Genomic DNA, 27444 nt, shown 5'->3' on the forward strand with positions numbered 1-27444 from the left:
AATATGAGTACAATTTGTAAGCTTAAAATGACTATCACTGGATAATTTTTTCCAAGAAAAAGAATGTGATCCAAAAATGGTATTACAGATTTATTTCTGCCAAAATGTCCAGCATATTGTTTTAATTACCATATCCTAATTGGAAAAAAAAACTCCAAGCAATAAAGAATTTAGCTAGCAAAAATAGCACTACAGTGTTCGTAGCATGTTCTTTCTGATACTTTAATAGTGAGTTTTAGTATCTCCTCAAATCTTGAAAAAGTACTACTTTGAATTTATTGTGTTCACACATATCCTATGTCTGATGTTGCTAATGGTATTGATGAATAAAATTATATGCCAAAGTCACATTCTACAAAGTATATATTTTCATTTTTTAACAATTTATTTTGCTCAACGCCATTCCTTTCTAATTTATGTTATCTTAATATATAACATTTAAAATTATGAACTTGGAAACAACTCTGGAAAGTTATCTTTTCTCCATATTTCCAAGGAGAAGTGAGGAGAAGTGAAGAATTTAGAAAGGATGATTACATCTAACCACTAAATAATATCTGTTTAGAAGGAAATGTTTTAGTTACTTAGTATAACAAAAAGAGATGTTTAGAATAACATATGTTCATTTTAGGAAACAAACCTTTTACATTTTATTAAGAATTAGTAAATTATTCCTTAGTCCATACATGTGATAAAGCACTTTTTGAGATCTCTATTTAAAAATGTAAGAAAAAAATAAAAATAAAAATAAAAATGTAAGAAAATATTTCCCCTCACATTTCATATCATTTCTAGCTAAACAGTAATTCTGTGTAGGTAATAAGGACTGCAGTTAAAAATAGAATAAAAGAACAAACAGAGCTGATCACTTGAAAAATTACATTGTGCTCTATTGGACAAACAACAGCACATGATTTAGGAGAATCTACAAGACAAGTCAGTGTCTAAGTAGCATTTTAGGTGTAAGCCTCCATCATCCTAAATATTTATATTACAGAAAACATCTACACTGCATGGAAAATTGCTCTTGCATGTCCTTTAATTCCTCTAACATTTTCATGTGTTTGAAACAAGCTGAACTATTGGAAGTCTTACAGGTTTTGGGCCCAATTCCAGTTCATTAAATTGAGAATGGTGGCAATCCTATTTTGGGGGAATGGGTAGCAAGAAAACAATGGACAAGTGACTTGCTTACTTTATAGGAGCTTTAATATAGTTTAATACAGATGTAACTTTCCTACAAAGGCTAATTTTAAAAATGACCTTTAAAATATATTCAAGATAAATTATAAATCCTCAAGATAGAGCTTTACAAACTTAGACAGGAAGCACTCAGACATGCACCTGCACATACACATTCCCCCTTCTTCATCTCTCTGATTTCTCTTTCCAGACTCAACCTTTTTGAGAAAAAAAAAAAAAAAAACAAACGAAAAAAGAAGTCCTAGAAAAATATATTCCAGGGTTTGACCTTATTTTACATTCAATTCATCTCTCCTTTAAAATGCTTAGTGCTGGGATCCCTGGGTGGCGCAGCGGTTTGGCGCCTGCCTTTTGCCCAGAGCGCGATCCTGGAGACCTGGGATCAAATCCCACGTCGGGCTCCCGGTGCATGGAGCCCACTTCTCCCTCTGCCTGTGTCTCTGCCTCTCTCTCTGTGTGTGTGACTATCATAAATAAATAAAAAAATTAAAAAAAATAAAATAAAATGCTTAGTGCTGAAGACACACTCATTTTGAAAAAACTAAATCCCCCACGGAATACGTACGATATTAACAAAATCTTCATCATTTACTATCCCTATACTTAGACCTTCATAGTAATCCTCAAATTCACCATAGGACACTTCATCAGACTTGCTGCAGGCACCTTTTAATGTTTCTAGGAAAGATAATTTGATTTCTTCCTCTGTGGAATGGCCTGTAAGATAGTACTGACTGTGAAACAATCTCCTTAAAATACCAGTAAAATGACTGATGACAATAAAGAAATACTAAATCACCTTATGGAATCTTTTCAACCATTTCAAATCTTATGTCAAACTATCCTCTAATTTATTTAAACATTTTCTTGCATTAATCAGAATTTAATGGTGATGACTTTTACACACATTTGAGGCATCTTTTAAGCTTCTGACCAAATGTGTCCTATACATATAAGCAAAACAACAGTCACTACTGTAGATATTCTTATATTTCTTAATGTTTTAGAGGACTCGGCTTTATTCCCATTAGAAATGAGGAAAGAAGAAAACAAATAGTTTCAAATATTTATAGGCTATTAACGCAGTAATGTAATGTGTGAAAAAACATCCCTATCTACATTCAGGCATTACTTATTTTATGGATCAAGTTACTCATAACTGCAGCTAGAAAATATTACTGTGAACAGGATTCAGAGGCCTATGAAAATCTTTGCCAGAAGAATTGTCACTGGATTAAATCATTCTATTTTAATCTGTAACATTAAGTAGGCTATTTTTACTAGGTTATACTAAATATGATTAATTTCATTCTATAAGAAGATGCTCCTGAGAGTCACATATGTAAAAAATAACTATAATTCTTCAGTTCATTATTTAAAGAGAGAACATGACTACTAAGCAAACTAAGTCAGAGAAAGACAAACACCCTATGACTTCATTCATTATGTGGAATTTAAGAAACAAAACAGATGAATGTAGGGGAAGGAAAAGAAAAGTAAAATAAGATGAAAACAGAGAGGGAGGCAACCCATAAGAGACTCAAAATGAGGGTTTCTTGGAGGGAAGTGGGGGGTGACTGGGTGACCAGCTGAAGGAGCCACGTGATGGCGCCTTGGGTGTTGTACGCAACTCAGGAGTCAGTGATCTGTCCTGAAACTAATGCTATATGTTAACCAACTTCAATTTCAATTAAGTAAGTAAATAAATAATAAATGAAATCTAAGAAAACCATTCCTTTGACAATGATTCCTAACCCTGCGTATCCCTGAGATGACGGACGCTGCAGTCTCCATCCACGGATTGGGACTGAAAACCACTCCTAAAAAGAATACTCTGCAGAGTTTAATTTAGGAGAAGCAGGTCGATTTTAGTAAATCAGGAAAAATATATTAAACCTGGAAATTTTAGCACCATGGTGCTTCGTTAAAAAGCTTTTGTTGATAAAAATTAATTAATTAATTAATTAATTAATTAATTAATCAATAATAAATAAATAATAAATAAATAAACCTGGAATGTTTATTTCCCTAGAATTTCCCTCTCACAGCTGCTTAAATTTAATTAAAATACTATAAAGTTATAAAAAAGAAAGAGGGAACATAAAATATCTGATTCAGTCTTTTAATTCATTTGATTTTTTTTAAGATTTTTATTTGACAGAGAGAGAGAGCGTGCATAAGCAGGGGGAGGGAGAGAAGCAGGGGAGCCGGAGCCTGATGTGGGTCCCTCCCAGGACCCCGGGATAGTGACTCAATCGAAAGCAGATGCCTAACTGACTGAGTCACCCAGGGGCCCCCTCATTTGATTTTTTTTTTTAATTCAGAAAGAGAACAATAAGCTATTTAGGTAGCTTGGATTATATTTGATCAGTTAAAGGGAAGGAACAATCTTGGGTGCTACCCTCCTCACACAGATCTACTCCCAGGATCCTAGCGCAGAACAGGAAAAGACTCTCATTAAGTTTTTGTTAAAAGGAATTAAAAGATGAAAGGAAGCTACAGAATATGATAGATGATACTCAAAGAAAGTAGAGACACATATATAAAGGCAAAAGAGGGTAAGAAAAATGTAAATGACCCTCTAAATCATTTTGAAGTCATGTTACATTTTGAAATAACAAACTTAAATTGGGAATACCACCCTAATAGTCTAATGGGATGGGCAAAAACAGGATAAGAGTTGGATCTTTTCTAAAAACCGGAGGTTCTCTCCTGGACTTAGGTTATAACTCATTGTACGGGGATCCCTGGGGGCTCAGCGGGTGAGCACCTGCCTTCGGCCCAGGGCGTGACCCCAGGGTCCCGGGATTGAGTCCCGCATCAGGCTCCCTGCGTGGGGCCTGCTTCTCCCTCTGCCTGTGTCTCTCATGAATAAATAAAATCTTAAAAAAAAAAAAAACTCATTGTAAAGTGCCTTTCAAAGTAAAAAACGCTTCAGACAACAAGATGTTTGCTGTCTTTTAAAACATGCATGCAAAAATAGAGAATAAGTGATGATTCTATTTATAAAAAAAAGACTGAATAAACAAGGACTGACTACTTACGTTCTGCAGAAATAGTAATATAGAACAATAGAGTAGATTTGTTATTGAGTGTTAGTCAAGGATTAAAATTAATCAAGATCTGATCTATATAAAAATATAGACCCGTTGGCAGAAGAGATCTCCTCCTCTCTTTACCATCCATACTTTTGAACAAATGAGTTTTAACACTATTTTTGTAATGAAAACATTTTTAATTTAAATTTGTTTCAAATGCTCAAGAATTTTAGACCTCCTCTGTATCCCCACCCAAGAAATACGTATCTTTTACCATTTGTAACTAACCTTTCTTTCTCTCCTCTTAGATACCATGAAGTGTTTAATAAACAATGTTAAATTTCTAATATCTTTACACAGAAATACATTTGAGATATCTCATTCCTATTAAAGCTGAAAATACTTTTTTAATAAATTAAGCAAAGTAAAAAGAAAGTATTTCCTACAGTTAAATTCTACAACAAAAGCCTTAATTTGAAATTAATTGTAAATAATCTAGGGACACCTAGGTGGTTTAGTCAATTGAGCATCCAAGTCTAGATTTCAGGTCAGGTCACAGGCTCAGGGTCGTAAGATCAAGCCCTGCATTGGGCTCTGTGCTCGGTGGGAAGTCTGCTTCTCTCCCTCTCTCCCTCCCTCTCCATCGGCCCCACCCCCTGCTCACATACACACTCTCTCTCCTTCTCAAATAAATAAACAAATAAATCTTTTTAAAAAATTATAAATAATCTATATTCCAGAGGTGAGTATGTGAATAGATTATAACTTGTAATGATATATAATAATAATTTTTAAATTTTAAAAAACTGTAATTGGTGTTCCTCTTTTCAGAGTGTTTATGTCTGCTAGCTTCTCTTCCTTAATGTGAATGTGAAGATGAGGTATGGAATTTCTCAAGCTAACGAAGGCTTCTCCAACAAGAACAAAACCCTCACCAACAATTCAATGACATCTAGCAAAACTAAAGCTACTTTAGCAATTTAATTAAGATTATTAGAGTGGGGAAAAAAAAGGTTAAAGAGAAGAACAACATAGGGGTGTTGAAATCACCTATATTTAGCAAGACTAGAATGACATAGGTTTAAAGGAAAAGATACGCTAAATCCAATTAAATAATGCTAGAAATTTTCTTATGGCAACTGCAGTGGCAACTGAAGACACTTTAAATGTCTTCATTTAAAGACACTGATAAGCAAATTATTCAGACCTGAAATAGATTATTAGAAATTAGGAAGCCAGTGATGATTAGCTTTAACCTTCATAACAAACTGTTAGTTTTTTCACTTCATAATTAAAAGTAATAAATAAACCACTTATAAGGGTTAATGATGATAATAAACTGAAGTAATTATAGTATATCTTCTTTTAATAATAAAAATATTAAAGGAAAATTCTAGAACAATAGCATTCTATAATATTTAACAGTATATGATTAAAATCATAAATTAGAAAAACTTCAAAAAATATAAATTAAAAATGTTCAAAAAATATACAAACATATGTTTAACCTTCCAAATAACCAGGGAAATGCAAATAATCATTCTTTATAGTCTGCTGGATTGGCAATATTCTATGGTGTTGGCATGATAGAGAAATAAATTCTCCAACTAATGGCAATATAATCTGGCTTAGTCATTTTACAATGCAATTTGGAAGTATCAATTAAAATTCAAAACGTAGATATTGTAGGTATTGAAACTACCCCTCCTGCATAGGAAACAGCAGACAATGAGCTTAAGGAGTCACAAATAAGCATGTTCATTGCTTCACTGCTTAGAAATTAAAAGTCTGCCAGTAGGAGACTAGTTAGGTAAACTGCAGTTTTGTATTGATTTTTAAAAAGAATAAAAAAAAATAAAAAAATAAAATAAATAAAAATAAAAAGAATAAACGTAGCAGATAAAAATAAGGTCACTCATTGTGGATTATTAATATGGTAAGAGCTCCAAAACATATTTTTGAGTGTAAAAAGTAAACTACATAGCAGTGTGTTCTTTGTACCTGTCATGTTAGAAGAAAAAAAAAAACACACTTCAAGAAGTAGTAGATATTTATAGTACAGACACAACTATGAAAATTCATAGAGTAAGGACTGAAATGGTTAAATGATAATGTCTGCTACCTCTATGAAGGAAAGGGTAATGAAAAGAGGAGAGTTACCATGGCCAAGTGCTTTCCTTATACTGAAAATTTATAAATCAATTACATAAAAATTAAATTCAGAAGAAATATAGTAGGGAATGAATCCCTAAAATCACAGCTCTTCCCTGACTCGTGACAAAGTTACGTCTGATAAACCCATTGTACACTGAAACTGTGCTGAGCCGAACATCATTTGCTCGCCTCGCTACTGACCACCAGCCTACCCTATCGGTGCTCAGGACACTTGCAATCGCCTACACTTGGGCAGAGCACCTGATGCAAAGCCGAGCTCCTAACACAGTGCTGACTACCTCACGTAAGTTTTGGAATACTTGCACTGAAAGTGAAAAACAGAACGGCCACATGGGTAACTCAGAGAACTTGCACGTGTAATCGTCCATCCTCTAAATCTACTCTGTTCTAACTCAAATTCCTCATAATCTCCTCTGTACAAAATAAAAGTTCCATCTCATTTTATAAACATCAAAGAAAAAAAAATAAACACAGACAATAGACCTAGGAATTTTTAAATAAAGGAGATCAAATGGCTCTTATGTTTCTGGTTTTAAAAATAATTGTTTATTTCCTCCCTTAATGGCCTCAGGTCCACACTGTAAGTTAATATGATTTAAGGATATTACTTTTATTAATGACATTTTAGAAATCTAATGCATTTTGGCTCCTGATAATTACCTGAAATGACTTGAGGATGCTTCTTTGCACAGTAACATTTTCTTATGTCTGTAAGAGGAACACAGCCAGTTTTGTTGAAATCCAGTTTCATGAAGGCCTGAAGAGAGAAATGTTATTTTTTTTCTGTGAAATTATTAAACATGAGAACCTAATTCTCTATTCTGTAGGAAGTTCTTTTTGAGCCAGTTTAAAAGTACTAAACTCGGGGCCCCTGCGGAGCTCAGTCAGGAAGGCATCTACCTTCTGCTCAGGTCACGATCTCTGGGTCCTGGGATCGAGACCTGCATGGGGGCCCCCTGCCCAGTGGGGAGCCCAGCCCGCTTCTCCCTCTCCCTCTCTGTTCTCTCTTTCTTTCTCTCTTTCAAATAAATAAATAAATAAAATCTTCCAAAAAACAAAACAACAACAACAACAAAAAAAAAACCCCACAGTACTCTGCCATATATAAACTGATATATGAAGGGAACATCATGAATACAGGAAGATACTAGAGCAAAATGTTGGGCAATCTGCACCACACTTATTCTGCACTTTCTGGTCCCGTGATCTTGACAGGGTAACCTGACTTCTGGTGCTGAAGACTTGGCCAAAAGACCTTCTGGTAACTTCCAGCACTAGGAGTTATAGGAAACTGATAAATGGCCAAGACAAACTACCAGGACTGTTTTGACTCAAAAAGTGAACATGCAAATACTCATAACTAAAATCAGTGAGAAAGTACAATATTTTTTAAGTGACTTGACTCTATTTCCTTAAACTTAGCACTACTTTCTATATGCCAGTTGTTTTACTGCTCCTCTTACTCAATGCAATTTTTAGTATCATAAAATAAAAAATATTTTATGGGGAAGGGGAAGAGGAATGGGGCATATAGAAACACACAGCCACCCCAAAGCCACAGCTCCACTCACAGAAGAGTCAAAACTACAATCAAGTTTGTTAATTCACAGTGTGTTCACAGAAATATGGTACCTGATATGGGCTGAACCCCCATCATACGCTGAAACCCTAACCCCTGCCCCTCCCCCACCTCAGAATGTGACTGTTATTTGGAGATGGGGGTAATGAGGTTAACATGGAATCACTAGGGTAGACTCCAATCCAGTGTGACTGGTCTATAAGGACAGGAGACGGGGACACAGACAACCAGACAGGGATGACCACGTGAGCACAGAGGGAAAGGCGGCCAGTCACAGGCCAAGGGGAAATGCCTCAGGAAACAGCAGACCTGCCGACATCTTGGCCTTGGCCTTCTAGCCTCCAGGACTGTGAGGCGATAAATTTCTGTTATTTAAATCAGCCAGTCTGCAGAATTTGCTAGGGCAGCCCTGGGAACAGTACTCTGTAACTCTACTTCGGCCCCTAGTCCCAGTACCAAGATTCATGAAGGAGATAACCCTCCAGCTTCTACTTCGGAAACTCAAATCTGTCACCAGGACACCTGAAGTACAAATAAATTCAAATTTATAAATTATTATGTGGTGAATTCATTCAACATAAAGTTTTTATTGCATCTTTTGGCCAGGAAAGATAAAAAATTTGATGTTTTCTATTTGAGATTTATACCTCATGTAGTGGTTTATACTTTTCATGCACAAAAGCTTTGCCTCAGTATTAGATACATCTACATCTTATATCAGGTGCACGTCCAAAAAAGAAGGAAACTACGTTGCTCAAAAGTATGCTCTGAAAATGGCCCTCAGAACCTGAGTAATATGTACTTTCCTATAAAAATCGAGGCTCCTGGGGGCACCTGGGTGGCTCAGTCGGTTAAGCCTCAACCCTTGATTTGGGTTCGGGTTATGATCTGGGGGTGAGAAGGAGCCGGTGTTGGGCTCCCACTGGGGGTGGAGCCTGTGTGGGATCCTCTCTCATCCTCAGCCCGCCCTGCCTCTTGAGCACACACTCTCTCTCTCACCCTCCAAAATAAATAAATTCATGAATGTTTAGAAAAAAAAAATCAGGGGTCCTGTTTTTCATTCTAATCTAATAAGGTCATTTTAATCGTCATTTGAACGGCTCGCTAACATGCATATTATAAAACCCAGAGAAACAGCTCTTAGTCATGGTCCTAAGATTGAGCCTCAACCCTGGAACAGCCATAATGTTAAGTATTTTACCTGTTGAATCCTTGTACCAACTCTATGAGACAAGAAACTAAGATCAGAGATATTTAATAATAAATAGTCATATAACTGGTCATTTATGGAGCCAGCAATTTATGGAACTAGTCACCTGTGAACCCAAAATTTGATTTCAGATTTTATTTTCCTTTTAAAATCTGCTTCTAAAACACACCCTCAAATTATTTTGCTTTGTCCTGGAAGATCTGTACATGTACGTGTTTGCCTCCGTTTACTAAACCCAAAAGACATTACGGCTAAAAGGACTGAAGACATGTGCAAAGGTAATTCAATACAGTTTTGAAATGGTGAGCCCGACACTCTTAAAGGCGACTTTCAAAGATCACTTGACGAAATTACCTTCCGGACAAACGATTTCCTGTACTCATTCATTTCCCCAATGACGGCACGTGTGAACTCTCCGTAGTCGGCCTTGCCACCCGCATTGCCCTCCAGAACTTGCCACGCAGACTCCAGGGCCTAGAAGCGTTCAGAGAGCAGATTCGGTGCACGGTAGGCAGCACCACAACTGAACTCCTCTCGACAGTGTTTTGTTACTACTTTTGTAGCCCCAACCGGGTGGCAGACTCAAGGCAATTCCAAAAACTTGCATGTAAACAAAGGTGCTAAGAGAGCTACTTGCAGGAACCCCGTGGTGGTGACAGTGCCCTACAGTTAAGGGTCACGTAGGAGGGGCAGTTTCACAAATTCGTATTTTAAGTTTGATTCCTTTCTATACAAAAATGCTTACCACCTATCGAATTTGAACATGGAATTATCTCTGAGTATTAAACATATGGCAACAACAAAGTCCCTCGGGTTCCGCGAGGCTTCCTAACAGCCCGCCTGCTGGCCCTCACGTTTGACGGCTCAGGACGTCAGAACAGCTCCAACATCATTCCACAGTTCACACCCAAAGGTGTTATTTTGAGTAAATCCTCATGCCAGTTTGTTCCTTGCACCATTGTCACTTACTTCTTTGCAAATGCATAATTTCATAGAATGTTCTACTCATAAAGTTCCTAATAACAAAAAGAATCACAGCATGGGGTTTTCTTCTACTCCGGTAAATCAATATATTTTCAGTGTTTCAGTCAGGCTGCTAGCTTTCAATGAGAATGTAAATAAGATAGCTAGCAAGGTGCTGACAAACGATGGGTACAAATAAAAGTTCTCTGCTCCTACCTCCTATTTTCAGTGACCCCTAATTTGTCTGTTACAATGCCCAGTACATGACTGACTCTAAAAGTCTGTAAAATTGCTCTTAAATTTAAAAATGAGCTTGACCTTTAAAATTATACATAATACGGATAAAAGATGAATTTGCATGCCCAGTTCATGGACTAGAATTAAAAGATACTGCTTGAAGCTTAAAATAAATAATTTTCAAAAATGGAATAATTTACCAAAAGTGGCAACAAATCCATGGAAGCTCTAAGATACAGTACAGAATGGAAAATAACTTAGTTGAAAAAAAAAACTGAGCTTAAATTTATTATAGTATCTCTAATAAATTAGGCTACTTAGGATGCATATCAATTTTTTACATTTCAGATCAGGGAAAAATGACTATGTCTTCCCCAAACTAGTTCCACAATTAGACCCAGATGGTGATTCTTGATTTCTTATTTTTGCTTATCATTGCAGGGTTCCTTAATGGTATTAAAGGGGCAAAAGGAGGGGATATTATTTTTTAAATAAGAAAAAGGGAAACTTATATTTTCCAAGTATATGTTAGAAGTCTTATATAATTATTTTAGTTTTTATTCCTGACTCCAGTGATAAAAATTTAGCAATCAACCAAGAAGAGAAGTACTACTGGTTGATGCAGAATGCCAGACTGGCCTAGAATATCTGGGTTCCAAGTGGAATTACCTGTGTGATTGTGGATGAAGACACCAAGGCGTTCTAATTTAATGCTGCTGTTTTCACTGTTACCATTATTTTATTATTCTTGAGAGGAAGAGTTAAAGTTAGATGATTTCTACTATGCTTCACTAGATGGGCCACAAAGTTAAATTTGGTAAAAAACACAAAAGAAGGAGCGCCTAGGTGGCTCCGTCAGTTGAGCCTCTGGCTCAGGTCATGATCCGGGGTCCCGGCCCCCTACTCCGTGGGGAGCCGGCTTCTCCCTCTGCTCTGCATCTCCCTGCTTGTGTTCTCTCTCTCTCTCTCTCTCTCTCTCTCTCAAATAATAAACACACACACACACACAACAGTGTGTCACAGTGATAAGCACATCAAACGGGCACAGGATTTTAGCTGGAAAGGTACATTCCTGCGTCATCTTCTCATCTGAGGTTCAAAGTAACTCTGGCCACAGGTATCATCTGTGGATTGCCCACGTAGAGCCTGGCAATCAGAAAAGGTAAAAGACCTATGGAAGACCACACACTTGAAGTAGTAAGTCTAGAGCTTGAATCTCATCTCCTAAGTTCAATTCCCAGTGTTCTTCCCACAGAATACACTAGGTCTTGTGACAAGACCATTTGAAGCAAGAGACTCTCTCATCTCATCTCATCCTTGAGGCAGATGTGTTCCAAATGTGCTTTTAGAATACAGCCCAACCTTCTTAGCACAGCACGCAAGGCTTCCAGGCAGCGGACCCTGCCAGGCTTACTTCCTCCGGGTCTTCTCTTTCCCCATCCCATCCCATGCATCCACCCACGTAAACTGACGCTGTTCATTCAGCACCTGCCCTATGCTAGGTTCCGTCCAAGGTGTTAGATACAGAGCAGGAAGCCAGAGCACCTTGGGCCCTGCCCTGATGGAGCTTACACTCTACTTGCCAGAAAAGCCAGAAAACCCTTGCAAAGTGGCATGAAGAAAATAAAATGGCAAATGGTATAGAGAGGACCAGGGATCATGTGCAGCATTGGACGCATCACTATAGAGCCCCAGCCAGGGAAAGCCTGCAGGATGGGAAATCCAGCCACTCAAAGGTCTAGTCAGAGGTTGCTCACAGCGTAAGGAACGGGATGTGTGGAAGCTCAGGGGCCGGGGGAGTGAGGCTGAGGTTCTGCAATTCCTAGAATAGGCAACACACGTCCTTGCCTTCGTGCCTTCACATGTGCTTCTCCTTTCATGTGAAGCATCACTGTGTGATCCATATTCCTCCTCTCGTCTCGTCTGTTTAACTCCTCCTCATCTTTCACAACTCAGCTGAGCCACAGCCTCCCCTGGGAATCCTCCTCTTCCCGGTAACCTGGCCTGGTTCTCTATTTAGCACATATGGTGTTTAAATTCTTCCTATCTTTCTTTTCCTTTGATTATAAAGACCTTAAGAGGACAGAGTGTGCCTTCTCAGAGCTTAGGGAAGTGCCTACGTACTAGGTTCTTAGTAGGTGTATGAGGGAGGAATGAATATTGGAATTTTAAAGTTAACAGTACTTGTTGCCTGGAGGCTAACACTGATTACGAGGCATAAAGAGACACATGGCGGCCCCTGGTGGCTCCATCGGTGAAGCATCCAAATCGAGATCTGGGCTCAGTTCATGATCTCAGGGTTGTGCAATCGAGCCCTGGGTGGGGTTCAGGGTCTGGGGTTCAGGGCTCAGCACAGAGTCTGCTTCTGTCTTCCTCTTCGTCTGCCCTGACTCAACTCATGCTATAAATAAATAAATAAATAAATAAATAAATAAATAAATAAATAAAATCCTCCCAAAACCGAGGAGACACACATGAACTACTGAAATCTCAGAAGGAAAGTAAGCAATGTCCTTCATCGCAGTACATACGTCTTCAGACACTTGCAAGTGAAACTCTTGCAGAGCTTGCTTGACAGCTGCCTTGTCCAAAAGTCCAGTTCCTTCCTTGTCCAATTGTTTAAGGTATTTTCCCAATCTGGTCAAAATACGAACACCCCTTTTGAGTAGCTGTTCTTTTAGCACATCTGTTTAGGAAGAAGAGAGAGCGAGAAACCAATTATTCCTATACACAAGGTACCACTTGTCTCTCTCTCTTTTTTTTTTTCCACTTGTCTCTTGTAGGAAAATTAAAGCTGATGTGAGTGGTGTAAGGGATGTGAATATGCACCCGGGGGGCATGTAGGACTGGCAAGACTCCAGGAGCCTGGAAGCTTTCAGAAGAGTGTTCAGTGTAAATACACTAGAATTATAGCACCACTGTGTGGTCAAAGTGTTATATGGAAAAGTAAGGGATCACTTCCTCAGCATGAAAATAATTTACGTGTCCCAAATAAAATCTTAGTTTTTACTTTCCAGGCTTCCTCTTCATCTAATGACCTCACACCTCGTTCCTCTTTGCCATAATTACAAAATTGATGCCAGGCAAGTCACTCAGAAATAACAAGCTCAAAGTCTCTAAAATAGCTTGGAATCTTCACATCGTAACCTCCATATGAACGACATCAAGGCTCTGGAGTGCTTTCTTCTACTTGCACACTTAAAGTAACGCTTTCTTCTAGGAATTTTTAGTTATATTCTCAAGCTTTTAGCATTCTCTTTGCAGGCCAGTGATCACATTTAATACAGTTTGCGCCATCTTTACTTAAGAAAACATAGTTCACTTTACAAAGCAGTTATTAAATTCATAAAGAACAGATGTCACGGATTCAACAGTGACAAATCCTGTGCTGCCCAGGACAGAACAGAGAAAATGGTTTCCTGACAATGACATCAGGAATCTCGGGGGAGTTCCATCACCAACCCCAGACAACTTTTAAATCTGTTGCTAGCCTTCTTACTACTCTCGTATCATTTTTAAGTGACAAATAGGATTTATTGAACTTCATAACTTATAGGTTGATTTCTGTGATTACTTGTCTAATGTCTTCTCCTTTACCAAAGGAGAATCACCAAAGGAACTGTCTATCTGAGCCTAGTATACTCCAGCGGTTACAAGACTGTACCCTACAAACAAAATCTGTAACGTCTTTTCATGTCCGAAGCCTGCACAGTTAATAAAACTGGTTATCCCCATTTTAGAGATGAAGAAAAAATTGTAAGAGGTTTACACAATATAATATGTCTACCAAATGGCAGAGTCCAAACACCAACCTGGCTCCCAGTCTAGCATTTTTCTTTTATGAGAGGCTGCCATAAATCTCTTTAGGATATCATCTCATGCATAAACAAGTATTATATTATAAAAATCACTTACATTTATTCATTTCATGGAGAAAACCCATACTATCTAGTGCTTTCTAATACTCTTAAATTCATAATTCATACAATACTAGTTACTCAGTTAAACAAGATCATTAAAATGGAAAAAATCCTAAAAATGTTTTTTTCAAATCTACCAACTTTATAAAAATATTTTTAAATATATAAATTCCTAAAAAGATAAGCAAATAAGAAATATAAACAAAGTGTCTTTGTTATAAAAACTAAAAACTATATCATTGCAATTAGAACTACTTGAGACTATAGTCACAATCCATACCTTGAACAGCCTCTAGGACAAGCCTATCATTGGCTTCTTGACTGGTTATATCATCTTCATGTTCCACAGAATCAGTTCTGCAATTGATATGTTCACAGCAGATAAAAATCTATTGTTTTGCGATCTTCAGTACAAAAACTTTACTAAGCTCTTCTCTGTTCCAGATTCAAAGAAACTCTCCGAATTGGAAGAGCGCTTAGAGATTTCTCAAGTCCCAGCTGGCTTGCTGCCATAATCCCCAGAAAGATTAAATATGCTAAATCGAGCTAAAATCCTTAAGCCTTCCTAGAAGTACCTTTAAACATTATATTCATTTGGTAGCTATATCGATGTTCTTTTAAAATAATTAAAATGATAAAATTTAAAAGCATTTCTAACTTTCAAAGTACAAAATGTAAAAACATTATTTTAAAAAGCCAAAAAATTGGGACGCCTGGGTGGCTCAGTGGTTGAGCGTCTGCCTTTGGCTCAGGGTGTGATCCCAGGGCCCCGGGATCAAGTCCTGCGTCAGGTTTCCTGCGTGGAGCCTGCTTCTGCCTGTGTCTCTGCTTCTCTCTCTCACTCTCCCCTGTCTCTCATGAATAAATAAAATCTTTAAAAATATATATATAAGTAAGTAAATAAATAAATAGCAAAAAAAACTGTATTCATTTGAACAATACAGTAAATGACAAAGAAACAGATGTCCTTTAGCTAATTCAGGGGATGTGGCTTCTAATGCACATACAGTATGCCAATTATTGTCATTTTGAAATGGATTCAGCACCAGGAAACGCTGGTATAAATAAATACATGTATATTTTGTTATTTAAAATATGTATTTTAATATATATTCTATGATCATATATATTTTATATTTTACTTATGTAACTTATACACAAATAATGTATATTGTTTATATATAATGCCATGAATGCTATGAATCAAAACTGTTTTTAAATGAATTTGGATTTTTTTAAATCACAGAATATATATATTATATACACAAATAATATAGATTGTAACTGACATGTTCATACATATATGTGATAACATATAATGTTTTATATAATATGTATTCTGTGATTAAAAAACTCAAATTCATTTAAAAGCACTTTTGATTCACAGCATTATTTCTTCATTATGCGTATCATTAATCATGTGAAACTCAAGACATTCTTTAAGTGCTAAAAAAAAGCATTACACTAAAAATGTGGGAAATGTTATAATACTGTACTGTAGCCTACCTTTTGTCTTTTTTATTTTTTTATTTTTAAAGATTTTATTTATTTGTTCATGAGAGACAAAAAGAGGCAGAGACACATGTAGAGGGAGAAGCAGGCTCCTGCTGGGAACCTGATGCAGGACTTGATTCCAGGACCCTGGGGTCATGCCCTGAGCCGAAGGCAGATGCTCAACCACTGAGCCCCCAGGCACCCCTACCTTTTAAAATTGACTGCTTGGTAGTATTTGGTAAAATATCTAATTATCTGCTATAACACAGACCAATTAATAAAGTATCTTTAACATAAAATGGGACATTTTTTATCTTTATATAACTATTCCCACACATAATGTGTATTTGAGTACAATACAGCACATAAAGTAGACACATATAGTTATGCTTTGTTTTTCAAAAATATAAACTCTAAAGTCAAAATCCTTTAGGATGGAATATCATCTTAAGATAATAAAAAATGGTGTTTTCACTTACTTTCAAAATGATACATGTATTTGACTTACTTGAGAGAATACAGAGCTATCTGATCAATATTAGTGATTCGAAGTATAAGTAATTTGTTTTCCTTTATGCTTTCTGGAAGTCTGGGATGATCAGAACTCAAAAATGTCAAGTTTCCACCCTAAAGAAATTAACAGATAAATTCCTTAAAGCTAGAAAGTATATAAGAAGTAAAATACAACTAATACTAATTTTAAATAATCAAGTCTGATTATATGTGACATGGTCTACTTTTATACTGATCTTTAAAAAGTGTATTTAGAGAATATTTAGAAACCACACAGGCTTCAGCTAATAATATTAGAAAATAAAGGAAATAATTTCCCAATCTCTCCAACCACTGAGTCACCCGGCTGTCCAGAACTATCTTAGATTTAACAATTGATATCAAGAAATAGGAACTCCAACTGTTTATAAGAGTCAAAGGAAGAAAGGACAAGTTATTTTAAATGAAATTATGACCTCCCTAAGCTCAGAAATAGAACTATTGATTCACAGAAAGATGTAGTGCACACTGCTGAGCTCTGATGGGTTCCTCATCCTCTCACCTGGTCTTTTGCCAACAAACATCAACTAAATGTGAAACTAACTATAACCTAACTGGAGCAGCAAGGCTTTGAAAAGATTCCTATCAAAAATCGCTAATCCAAACTTAGAAAATTGTTATTAATTCCTGAGTTGCTCAAATAAATATGGTCCAATATGGACAAACACAAATTTAAACTAGGGGCTTAATTTTCTATCTTGAAAATAAGGGGATAGATCTCTTTCCTCTCCTTTTTCCTGAAGCATTTACTTTAAAAAAAAAAAAAAAGTAACTGCGGGGCTTTCTCCGTTCTTTAAAATGTTTATCAGTTCTGTTGAAATGACCGCAGGATTCGATGAGAGCCTGGGCGAAAGGGGAGCGGGGTCCTGCCCAGCTCGTGCGCATCCACAGCAAGATGCTAGGAGCGAGGGATGGAGCCTGCAGGTGCGCCTCTCGGCCACGTCTATCGTGCAGGCACCTGTTTCTGGTGTCACCTCAGCAGCCTGCACTGAGGTTTCTTTCCGGGCGTGTCAGGGAAACGTCCTGGGGGGGGGGGGCACACCGAAGTAAAAGGTGAGTTCCAGAGTGACCCCTGGAAGGCAGACGAGACCTGCCCCCACTTCCACGAAGAAAGGAAAATAAGCCGAATATTTCTGCATAAAGAAACTGAAGATTGTGGCAAGAGCAAGAGATGGAGGACGTCAGAAGGTGGAGGGGAGGACCTAGACTGCGGGAATGTCTAAGGGACATATTTTTAAGAATAAGAATGTCTAATGACAAAGTAGAAGTCGCTCCCCCTGTTGCGGTGTACACTCCTGTCCACACTCCCTTCACAGGTGTGCTGCTCAAAGCTCCCACATGTGGTCTGCGTGGTTCCCCCTCTGTCCTTCGACCTTTCTCCCTTCATCCCTCCATTCCGCTCCCTCCACTCTTCCTTCCTTTCTCTTTCTCCTGTCTCCCCTCCACCCATTTCTCTCTGGGAAATCCCAAAAGGGAGCCGAGTTCGCATCGGGCTCAAGCAAAACAGGAGAGGGATGCGAAGAAGGAACCATCAACTGCAGTAGATTCTGGAGCAGGAGTTGAGAGCCGACCCTGACCCTCCTGCCGCAGGCTGTCAATGGGATCTGGGGCTGACCCCAGGACCCCGAGGGGCGGCCAGGTGGCCCGGGCACTTAACCCAGTTGAAGGCACGAGGGTCTTCCTCACCCAGCTCCCCCTGCAGCAGTCACACCTCCTACTGCCTCTGCCTCCTGGAGACTTGAAAAGTCGTTTCTAGTTAGCTTCGTAGCCCCGGCCACCCGGCCACCCGGCCACCGGCCACCCGGCCACCTGTGAGTCGAGGCTGCTCTAACCTCCTTCCTGCTTAACAGAATTAAGTCCAATCTGGTTCCTTCCACTAGCCGTCGAGGCCTCCCCATACTGTAACCAGAGAGATCTTCCTTCTAAATCCCAAACCCGATGTCAGCTCCCCTCAGTCCACTGACCTCTCATCTCTCAGTGACTCCCCAATACATTTTAGAGAATTTTTTGACATAAGGCTCCTCTAAATAAGCTCCAACTCGTCTCTTGCCAACTCCTACCTTCAGCTAAACCAAGCGCCTCCCAGGTCTCCGCATAAGCCACGCTCTTTCACGTCCTTGCTCCTTGCACCAGCTGTCTCCGCCTCTGGAAGCCTGTCCTACCCTCTCCTATCCACCTATCCCACCCCAGCTAACCCCCTTTCTAGATCAGTATGGACAGCACTCTCCCCAGGAAGTCTTCTCCGACCCAACAAGACTGACTCGTTGCCCCTCCTATCCGGCTGTATTGCCCATAGGCTGTAAGCTCCACAAAAGTAGGGAACTGACTTGACCTACTCCCTGTTCTGTCTCCAGCGCTTGGCCTGAGTCTGTATGTTCGTTATGTGGGTGGTCACCACGGATACTGCTAAGGTTTACTCTTGAGATAATGTGGACATAATTCAAAATTGACGAGCGCAATACAAACTGTAATATTACCTATGACCGACCCATTCTAGGGAACCTCCGTCACACACCGTAAGGTAGGGTCGTGTGAGATAGGAACCGCAGGTGGAGAAGCCGACTACCAGGCCTGACAGCTGCAGAGGCCCCGCATCCCTCCGTGCAGAGAACAGGCACCTTCAGGAGGCGAGCCTGCATCACAGGACCGTTACCCCTGGGGCCACTGACGTAGCCCCTTAACACTGGCACAGCCTTGTAGGGCCTTTGGGAGTACCAAGGGACACGCTCTCCCAAGCTTATACCATAGCTTCGTGAGGGAAGCTCACTTGCACCTGCACCCGAGAGGAGGGACCTCCTGGGGAAAGATCAGTCACTGGCCCCTGCTCTACAAGGAGGGAGAATAAATCAAAAACTCGGAAACCCTGGTCCTGCTCCCCAGCAGGATCCTACCCAATTCAGCCACCACTGGCATTAACACATCTGCACACACACACCCCACTTACGACATAAAAATCACTCAGTTGGTACTGCTTCCCTTTTCTTCGTCCACACTGATGACTATAAATGTTTTTTTGAATAAAAGGAAGCACATTTGTCCTAGAAGGTAAATGACAAAAATGTGAAGTCATTCAGCTTTCCTCAGAAGTGATCATCTTGCCAACTGCGACAATGCTTTACCACATACCTGTTTTTCCCAAATTGCCGATACTCATAAATTGTTAGGGACTGGTCATGAATGAAAAAGAATCCAATCAGCTCTCTGCAAGCATCACGTCCATTTCTAGAGGGGTAGAATGATGTTAAAGATTCTCACACAGAAAAAAAAAAAAGGATTTTCACGCAGGATAATTTTCAAATTAAATAATAAACCAGAATTGTGTTATGTCAAAAAGTGGGCCTAAGTGTCTTGAATGTGCGGCAGCGAGCGAGGCCTATGGGAAGTTACAGGAAACGCGGCACGGCTTGCTGAAGTGTCAGTTTAAGGAAGATTTGGGTGGAGAAAAAGGCTTTATCTTATGCTGATATGATATAGATATATTATAATGTAGATTACTGTTATGACAGAGTTTTAAGATAAAACGGAAGATCTTTAAAAATGCTGACCTTGCAAGAAGTCACTCAAGGATAGACACCAACTTTGCTACAGAAAGTTTAAAATCGCTGAAGAGACTTGATAATTTTTACAAACACACTTCACCTCTAATATACACAAAGAACATCATCATTGTGTATGATCAGAAGTTTGTAAGAGATAGCTTCCCACTGACCGACATCTATCAATAATCTACTATTAATTTAAGCCATTGCAAGAAAATCAAAGATAGCCATTTACAGAAAGGTTAATTTTTAAATGCTTTACCATCTTCTAGTAGTAGTATATATCTTTAAAAAATTCACTTCTAAAAAATAAATAAATAAATAAATAAATAAATAAATAATAAAAAATTCACTTCTAAGTTTCTTTCGAAAGCCATTTTAAAATGACTTTTTAAAATAACTTCTAATTAAAATGTCTTATTGAAAAAAATAAAATGTCTTATTGATAGGCTCATAGTCTCCATGATTTTTGTAACATATTAATATATACTACCTTAAAATGTTCATTCTAAATTCACCACTTTGCACTTATATGGGACAAACTTAAATAATCTCATTATTGTTATCTCTGTTTGAAGAGATTATTGTTTTATGACCATAGGATTAAAAGTTTAATAAAATCACAATTACCTTGATATGATCCTACCATCAAACTGTACTTTATGAGAAAGCATATTTTCAGTTAATGTGGAATGGGTTCTTATCCTGTTAAGAAATACATTTGTCAGTAATTATTTTAAAGTCTCCAATACTTGATATAAATGATAAAGTACAAAAAAAGTTATGTTGATATTTCGAAATGCACAGAACGAAGATGTCATAGACCTCTCTTGTTTTTTACTTGAGGGGATGAGCACTGGGTGTTATTCTGTATGTTGGCAAATTGAACACCAATAAAAAATAAATTTATTATTAAAAAAAAAAGAAAGTGCTAACTGAAGCGGACTCAGAGAAAATAGCCCTGAGATATAGTGCATAATACACACATGACTTCTGTGTTAGGACGTACGTACCAAAGTGCTATATTCTAACTGGTCCTGCTACAGGGTTCACTGGCTGCCATTTCTAACCCTGTTCTCCTTCGCCTTTCTCCAACCATCTAATTTGCTTTTCTAGCAGTAGAGGTGACGAAGAGACAAAGTTCTGTCAATGGTCTTCCAGGAAAGACTTTCTTTCATCCTAATAAGAGACGGGCACGGGAACAGTTCCTGCCTGTGGACGTGACAGGAATATGATGCTAGGAGCCCCTTTCGCCATCAGGCAACCAAGTCAGAAAGGCCAGTAAGATCTTGAGGAAGCCAGCCCAGAGCTGTGTCATCACTGAGCCACTGAACTAAAACCAACTGTCGCTTCCAGGCAGCTGGTTTTATAGGAAAATGAATCATGACTTGTTTAAGTCACTATCAGTCAGGTTTTTCTTACCAAAATAACAGAATAGTGGAAGATGTGCTAGATGGAGCTCCAGCCTTGGAATAGGTCTGGTGGTAGGACCTCAGATCCGCTGTTTGATGTTTATGGCCTTCAGATGGCACTAAATGATCTCACAAAGATTGACGGTCCTGAAATTCTGTTTAATAATATGAAGCAAAACCCAAATGTCCACACATTAGCACCCTACTACTAGTAGTCTCCTTTATAATAAGAAATCTGAAGATTTGGTAACGTATCTTTACGCTCCTTCCTAAATGACTATATGGCACTCCAATAAAACTAACTGCAGGTCTAATGAAACTGCAATAATGTAAATAGTAAGTAAGTGTATGGGTCACTGGGATCTTGAAAAGTAAAACCTCTATAAAGTCTAGGTCTCTGAAACATAAGCAGCATGTAGACAGGAAGAGTCTGTGGTCCAAAGGAGCTGGTGAACACAGGATGGAGCCCTGAAAGACTGGTCTTCTCACTTCAATTTAATCCATTAATATCAATGTGTCTACTGAATGCTCACTACCTGCCTGAGAAAATTCTAAATGCCAAGAAAATAACAGCAATAATAGCAGCTACTATTTATTAAGAACTCCCTGGACACCAGTCGTTATTAAAATAACTTAAATGCACACTGGTTCATTCAATGCTTGCAATAACTCTATGAAGTAAGTACTATTATCCCTTCTTACAAATAAATTTTCATTATGTAATTAGTGCATGACAGCCCAACCTTGCTTATCATAACTGCTAGGTTATATTGCTTCTCAAAGGTGAATAGAATTCAATTTAACAGCGATAGGCTGTAGTCTAAAGTCTACAGTCTCCTTGAAAAGATAAAAGACATAAACAGGACATTTATATTATAAATGGAAAGCTCTGTGTTAAGGTGTTAGGTATCCAGCAAGTAGTAACAACCACTTCTCTCCATCCAAGGTCTTAACCAACATGGGAATAAGAATCAGGCAGATGAGACCAAAATATGAATTTTATTAGTGACAAAGCTGTTGGAATCCATGGCTTAGGAATGAAGTGACCCTAGGATTACACAGACTAACCCACTCATTCCCATTGGATAGGGACTCTGTGAAACCGTGCATGCAGCAGCTTCTGCAGCCAGCGGGCTCCCAAGGAAAGAGGAGAGGAGGGCTGTGCTGTTCCTGCTTCCGACTCTGTGAAGCAAAATCCTCTTCTCCATCTCCAGGAAGAATGAATAAGGGGGGTAAAATCCATAAGTTCAATAAATCTAATTAATACCCCCTTAGAGTTTTTCATTAAACTAGGGTAGCTAAATCTAAAATTTATATTGAAGAGGAAATGGTATATCAAGATAATATTGAAGATAATAAAACTACAGGTATTTAATATAAAGCAATAGCAATTAAGACAGGATAGTATTGGTGGTAGGATACAGAACGGGGAGACAAGACTGAAGGAAAAGCCTAGAAACCAGCTATACATTTATAACAATTTGATATATTATGATGTAAGTGCATTACAAGTCGGAGGGACAATGAGTCTGCAGGAGGCAGAGATTTTGTAAAGATACACGGGGCACTAACAATAAATGGAAAGACTGGAGAACAGGTCTGCATCAAAATTAGTAACTCCTATTCAGCAAAAGACATGATCAAGAGAATGAAAAGGTAACCACAGAGTGGGAGAAGACATGGCAAGCAAACATAACTGAAAGAGCACTTGTAACAGGAATATATAAGTCAGTCCCACAAGTCAACATGGGAACGATAACCCAACCCACCTGCCGGGAAATTTCGGATAGGAGGATGTCTATTTCCCATAAGAGGGTACCGGTGTGGATTCGTAAGAAGAGCAAAGATGAAAAACCCGGGCCGAACCGAGCGCCGGCAGAGATGCTGTCAACTAGCATGTCTTTGTGCTCCTGGCGGGAGTGCTAACTGCAGCAGCCCTTCTCAAAAACTGCGGGGTGGGATTTTTTGAAGTTGAACACATGCGTACTCAATGGGCCAGGCAGTCCGTGTCTACGCTGAGCAAGAGGGACATCCTCGAGACCTCGACATCCACGAGACCGGGTGCCACGGGTCACGGGAGCACCCGTCATCACAGCCCAGGCCCATGAGCATCCATGGACACATTGCGTGCTCGCACGATCCGCACGTGGCCGTGCAATGCCCTACGGGAGGGTGGGAGATAACTGCACATGATGTCGCGGATACACTGACAGCCGTGTTGAGTAAAAGCAGCCGGTCACAGAGTCCAAATGAGGTGATTTCGGTAAGTTCATCAGGAGGCAGCCGGCGTCCCTGGCACCAGGACAGGGGCTGCCCTGCAACGCACCTGCACAGTCGTGGGGGTGCAGGTAGGGAGATTCTGGGGTCCTAGCAACGCTCTGTTTCTTGATCCAGGAACTCGGTGCCTGAGTATCGTTCAGTTTGTGGAAATTCCTATGCTGTGTACACTTAAAATGTGTACACTTCGTGGATGTATATGTATTTTATTTCAATAAAAGCTTACTTAAAAAAAAAGAGAGAGAAGCTTAGACGTGTCAGCGAAATGACCCTCCAGAGTGTTTCATAGCCTCTGCCTCAGAACACGCCAACCCGTTGGGATGGCATGACATGGGGGGCACCCGGCATGTGGGAGTCAGGGCCTTGAGGTGAGGGAGGGGCGGGCTCACCCAGCTGCAGTCAACAGCCACACGCGTCTCTACGGGAAGGCAGAGGGGTATGTGGGCACAGAGAGTGTCGGGGTGATAACACACCCACTGCTGACTTTGCACGTGAAGGAAGGGGCCAGAGCCAAGGAATAAAGGCCTCCAGAGGCTGAAAGGGGTGAGGAAGTGGAGTCTCCCCAGAAGCCTCCAGAAGGAATGTCAGTGGGATCTCAGGCTTCTGACCTCCAGACCATAAGAGAATAAATCTGCGTTGTTGTCTGTGCTCATTTGTTGCAGCAACCACAGGAAATTAATACCTGGTAACTCTGAATACTTAAAGGTATGGAAACAGAGTCTTCCAGAAAATAAGAATAAGCCAAAAAGGTAACAGTTCTAAGAACTTTCAGACCTTTACACAGTTTGAAAACATGAAAGAACTGATGTGGGAACTGGTGGATTTTCTTAGTCTCCTAAGGCTGAGGCTACCTGCCAACTGCCAGTGAAGTTTTGAGAGATTTAAGTGGACTGCGCCTGAAAACTGCAAGAAGCCCAAAGATTTTATAAATTGCAAAGTAAAAGGCAAAATAATAATAAGGACTTGTAAGCAATACTAATTTTGAAGGTATTATATCGACGAGATGTCTCAGTTACTCTATTTTCACATATATTATCTCCTAGGTTGTAACTGTTATTCCTAAATTACTAATAAAAAAAAAAAAACCTCGAGGGCAAAGTCTACTCCTCTATCTTAAAGTGGTGGAACTGGGATTTGAACTCCGAAAATTCCACTTCTCTTTAAATAGAAAAAAGGAAAAACTAGCCAAAAATATCTTTTCAAATGGACACAAGATACATTTTTAAAAATTCATTGCTAACATACTATATCTTCATTTGATTAAGTAAAATTTTCTTACTTAGTTTCATGTAGTGTTCTTTTCCTAAATCGAAGAGGTGCTATCCTGGAATCTGGAAAGACACGAGCACCGTCTTCCCTCGCAGTGGTTAGGTTTTGTTCTGGATCACTGATTACAGCCCTATGCAGGAAAATACAAAGTCTGACAACCCAGTATAATAATCAATGCACTACTCTAGTGCTCACATATTCACAGGCACCCCATCTACAAATGCAAAGTTACACTAGGGTCAGAATTATATATTTGCCAGATACCAAATGAATGAATTTAATAAAAGATACCAGCCATAAAAAGGTGGGTATTGGGGGATCCCTGGGTGGCGCAGCAGTTTAGCGCCTGCCTTTGGCCCAGGGCGCGATCCTGGAGACCCGGGATCGAATCCCATGTCAGGCTCCCGGTGCATGGAGCCTGCTTCTCCCTTTGCCTATGTCTCTGCCCCCCTCTCTCTCTGACTATCATAAATAAATAAAAATTTTAAAAAAGGTGGATATTCCTATCTATCTCTTTCTCCACAGGTGTTATCTAAATAGAAACTGAAATTTTTGAGAGAACTCTGAGCTCCATGTCTTATTATTCTTTAAACAAACAGACACTGAGCTGGTGACTTCTGAGTAAAAAACATGAAGCAAAATAATTAAATGACCATATGGAGTTCTGGGGGGAAAGTATCCCAAGCAGAGGAGAAAATAAATGCAAAATATCTAACACAGGAGAGAACCTGGTATGTCTCAGGCTTAATGGCTAAAGCAGAAAAGACGAGAAGGTGAAAAGTAGGAAAAGCGGTCCAGCGTGGGGGTGGGCAGGTCATGAGGGCTGGGGTGAACTATATCACTGGCCACAGTTTTTTAAGACTCCTGATTCACATCCTCACCCTGGCCTCATTGTAGGTGTCCTGTACTAATGTCTCACCCTTCAGCCTTGAGCTCAGCCATTTGACTTACTTTGGCCAATTATATAGAGCTGGATGGCTCTGCTGATGTCGATTAAACTAACTCGCATAAGGATGGCTCGGCTGGGGATCTGCTCATCCAGCATAATCTTGGCTAGGTGGCCCAGCTGCATTTTCAGAGTCATGCTCTTCTTGAGATCAGTGGGTTGGCCAAGCTGTGTTCTTCTCACAAATATGGCAAAAGCTCAAAAAGGCAAGTGGAAACACACACGGCTTCTTAAGGCCTAAGCTAAGAACCGAGACCACTGCTTTTGGCCAAAGTGGGTAACAAGGCAAGAGCCACTTGGCCGAGCCTAGCCTGCACAGCTGGTCTGAAGATGCACAAGCCCTAATTAATTACTGTTGCTTTACGCTACTAGGATTTGTGGTGAGATGTAACCCACACGTAGATTGTACCCTGAGATGGGAAATCACTGGAGGGTCTGGTCTGGCTGACTGGCTCATAAACTTATGCTGGTTGCTGGGTTAATAGCAGACTAACGAGGGGCAAACGCAAACACAAGTCCCGGTAGAAAGTGACTGAAATAATCCAGGAGAAGGAAGATTATACTGTCAACAGGGGTGACGGCAGCAGAAGGGGTAAATTTATTTTGGGGGTAGAACTCAGAGGCTTTGCTGATAAACTAATATAGGATCTGAGAAAAAGAGAGGCATCAAAAGCAGCACCAAGATTGTAGATCTAAATAACCTAAAGAATGAAGAAAAACTACAGAGGATTTGGCCATGGGGAAGGAGGAAAGAACGCCCAGGAACCCGGAGCAGCAAAGGCTATACTGGAACCTTCGATTAGGGAAGCATCAGCGTATAAGTAGCTTTTAAAGGCATGACACCGGATGAGATCACTCAGGAAGTCAGTGTAGAAAAGCCTATGAATGGAGCCCAGGGAGCTCCCGGGTGTAAGGACGGGGTTGACAGAAAGGAAGCAGGGAAGAGACTGAGGGGCAGGAGGGAGGAGGAAACCCAGCTACGTGTTGTGTGTAAGGAACCAAACGGGAGAGAGAAAAGTATTTTGGAGAGGAGAGTTTTCAACAGAGACAGAGGTCGCTGACGAGAAGTGAGAAGTCACCATTAGGCAAGCAACGCGGATGTCACCAGTCATCTTACGAGGACACGATACGGTGGACAGTGTGCGTGAAAACATCATCAAAGTGAGTTCAAGACATAGCAGAAGGAAGAACCAGGAGTATAATTAATTAATTATTAATAATTAATTATTTCAAGACAGTTACTGGAAAACACGCATGTAGAACACCCTTCTCTCTGCCACATAAACAAACCATCATTTTTTTCTTTCCTTTCCTTTCCTTTCCTTTCCTTTCCTTTCCTTTCCTTTCCTTTCCTTTCCTTTCCTTTCTTTTCTTCTTTCTTTTCTTTTCTTTTCTTTTCTCTTCTTTTCTTTTTTTCTTTTTTTTCCCCCCATCATTCTTTTCAAAGGTAACCATACGCCTTGCGTCTTCCTGGAAGACTGCCTAGACTACTCCAGCCTTTTCTGAAATCTTACGATATTTCCATATCGTCATGAATGTTTAGCACAGCAGATACTTAAGCTTTACACACTTTTCTAAGAGTCATGAAACTTTAGATTGAGTTTTAAATTAACAGGCCCACAGTTCCCAA

General features: G+C 39.4%; 1 protein-coding gene across 1 annotated transcript in view; it reads right to left on the reverse strand.

Annotated features, from left to right (window-relative positions):
* Positions 1-716: 716 nt before the first annotated feature.
* The window catches only part of CAPS2 (calcyphosine 2), a 40908-nt gene continuing 14180 nt past the window's right edge, over positions 717-27444 (reverse strand). The window contains exons 8-17 of the mRNA XM_055328763.1: positions 24879-24998; positions 20541-20615; positions 19498-19593; positions 19316-19409; positions 16328-16446; positions 14606-14682; positions 12937-13091; positions 9560-9679; positions 7077-7173; positions 717-1920 (exon numbers count right to left, since the gene is read on the reverse strand). Coding sequence (XP_055184738.1) covers positions 1745-1920; positions 7077-7173; positions 9560-9679; positions 12937-13091; positions 14606-14682; positions 16328-16446; positions 19316-19409; positions 19498-19593; positions 20541-20615; positions 24879-24998 — 1129 coding nt within the window. The 3' untranslated portion in view covers positions 717-1744. The remainder of the gene's footprint in view (positions 1921-7076; positions 7174-9559; positions 9680-12936; positions 13092-14605; positions 14683-16327; positions 16447-19315; positions 19410-19497; positions 19594-20540; positions 20616-24878; positions 24999-27444) is intronic.

This window comes from Nyctereutes procyonoides, unplaced genomic scaffold (genome assembly GCF_905146905.1).
Source record: "Nyctereutes procyonoides isolate TBG_1078 unplaced genomic scaffold, NYPRO_anot_genome, whole genome shotgun sequence".
In the NCBI taxonomy this organism is placed as follows: Eukaryota; Metazoa; Chordata; class Mammalia; order Carnivora; family Canidae; genus Nyctereutes; species Nyctereutes procyonoides.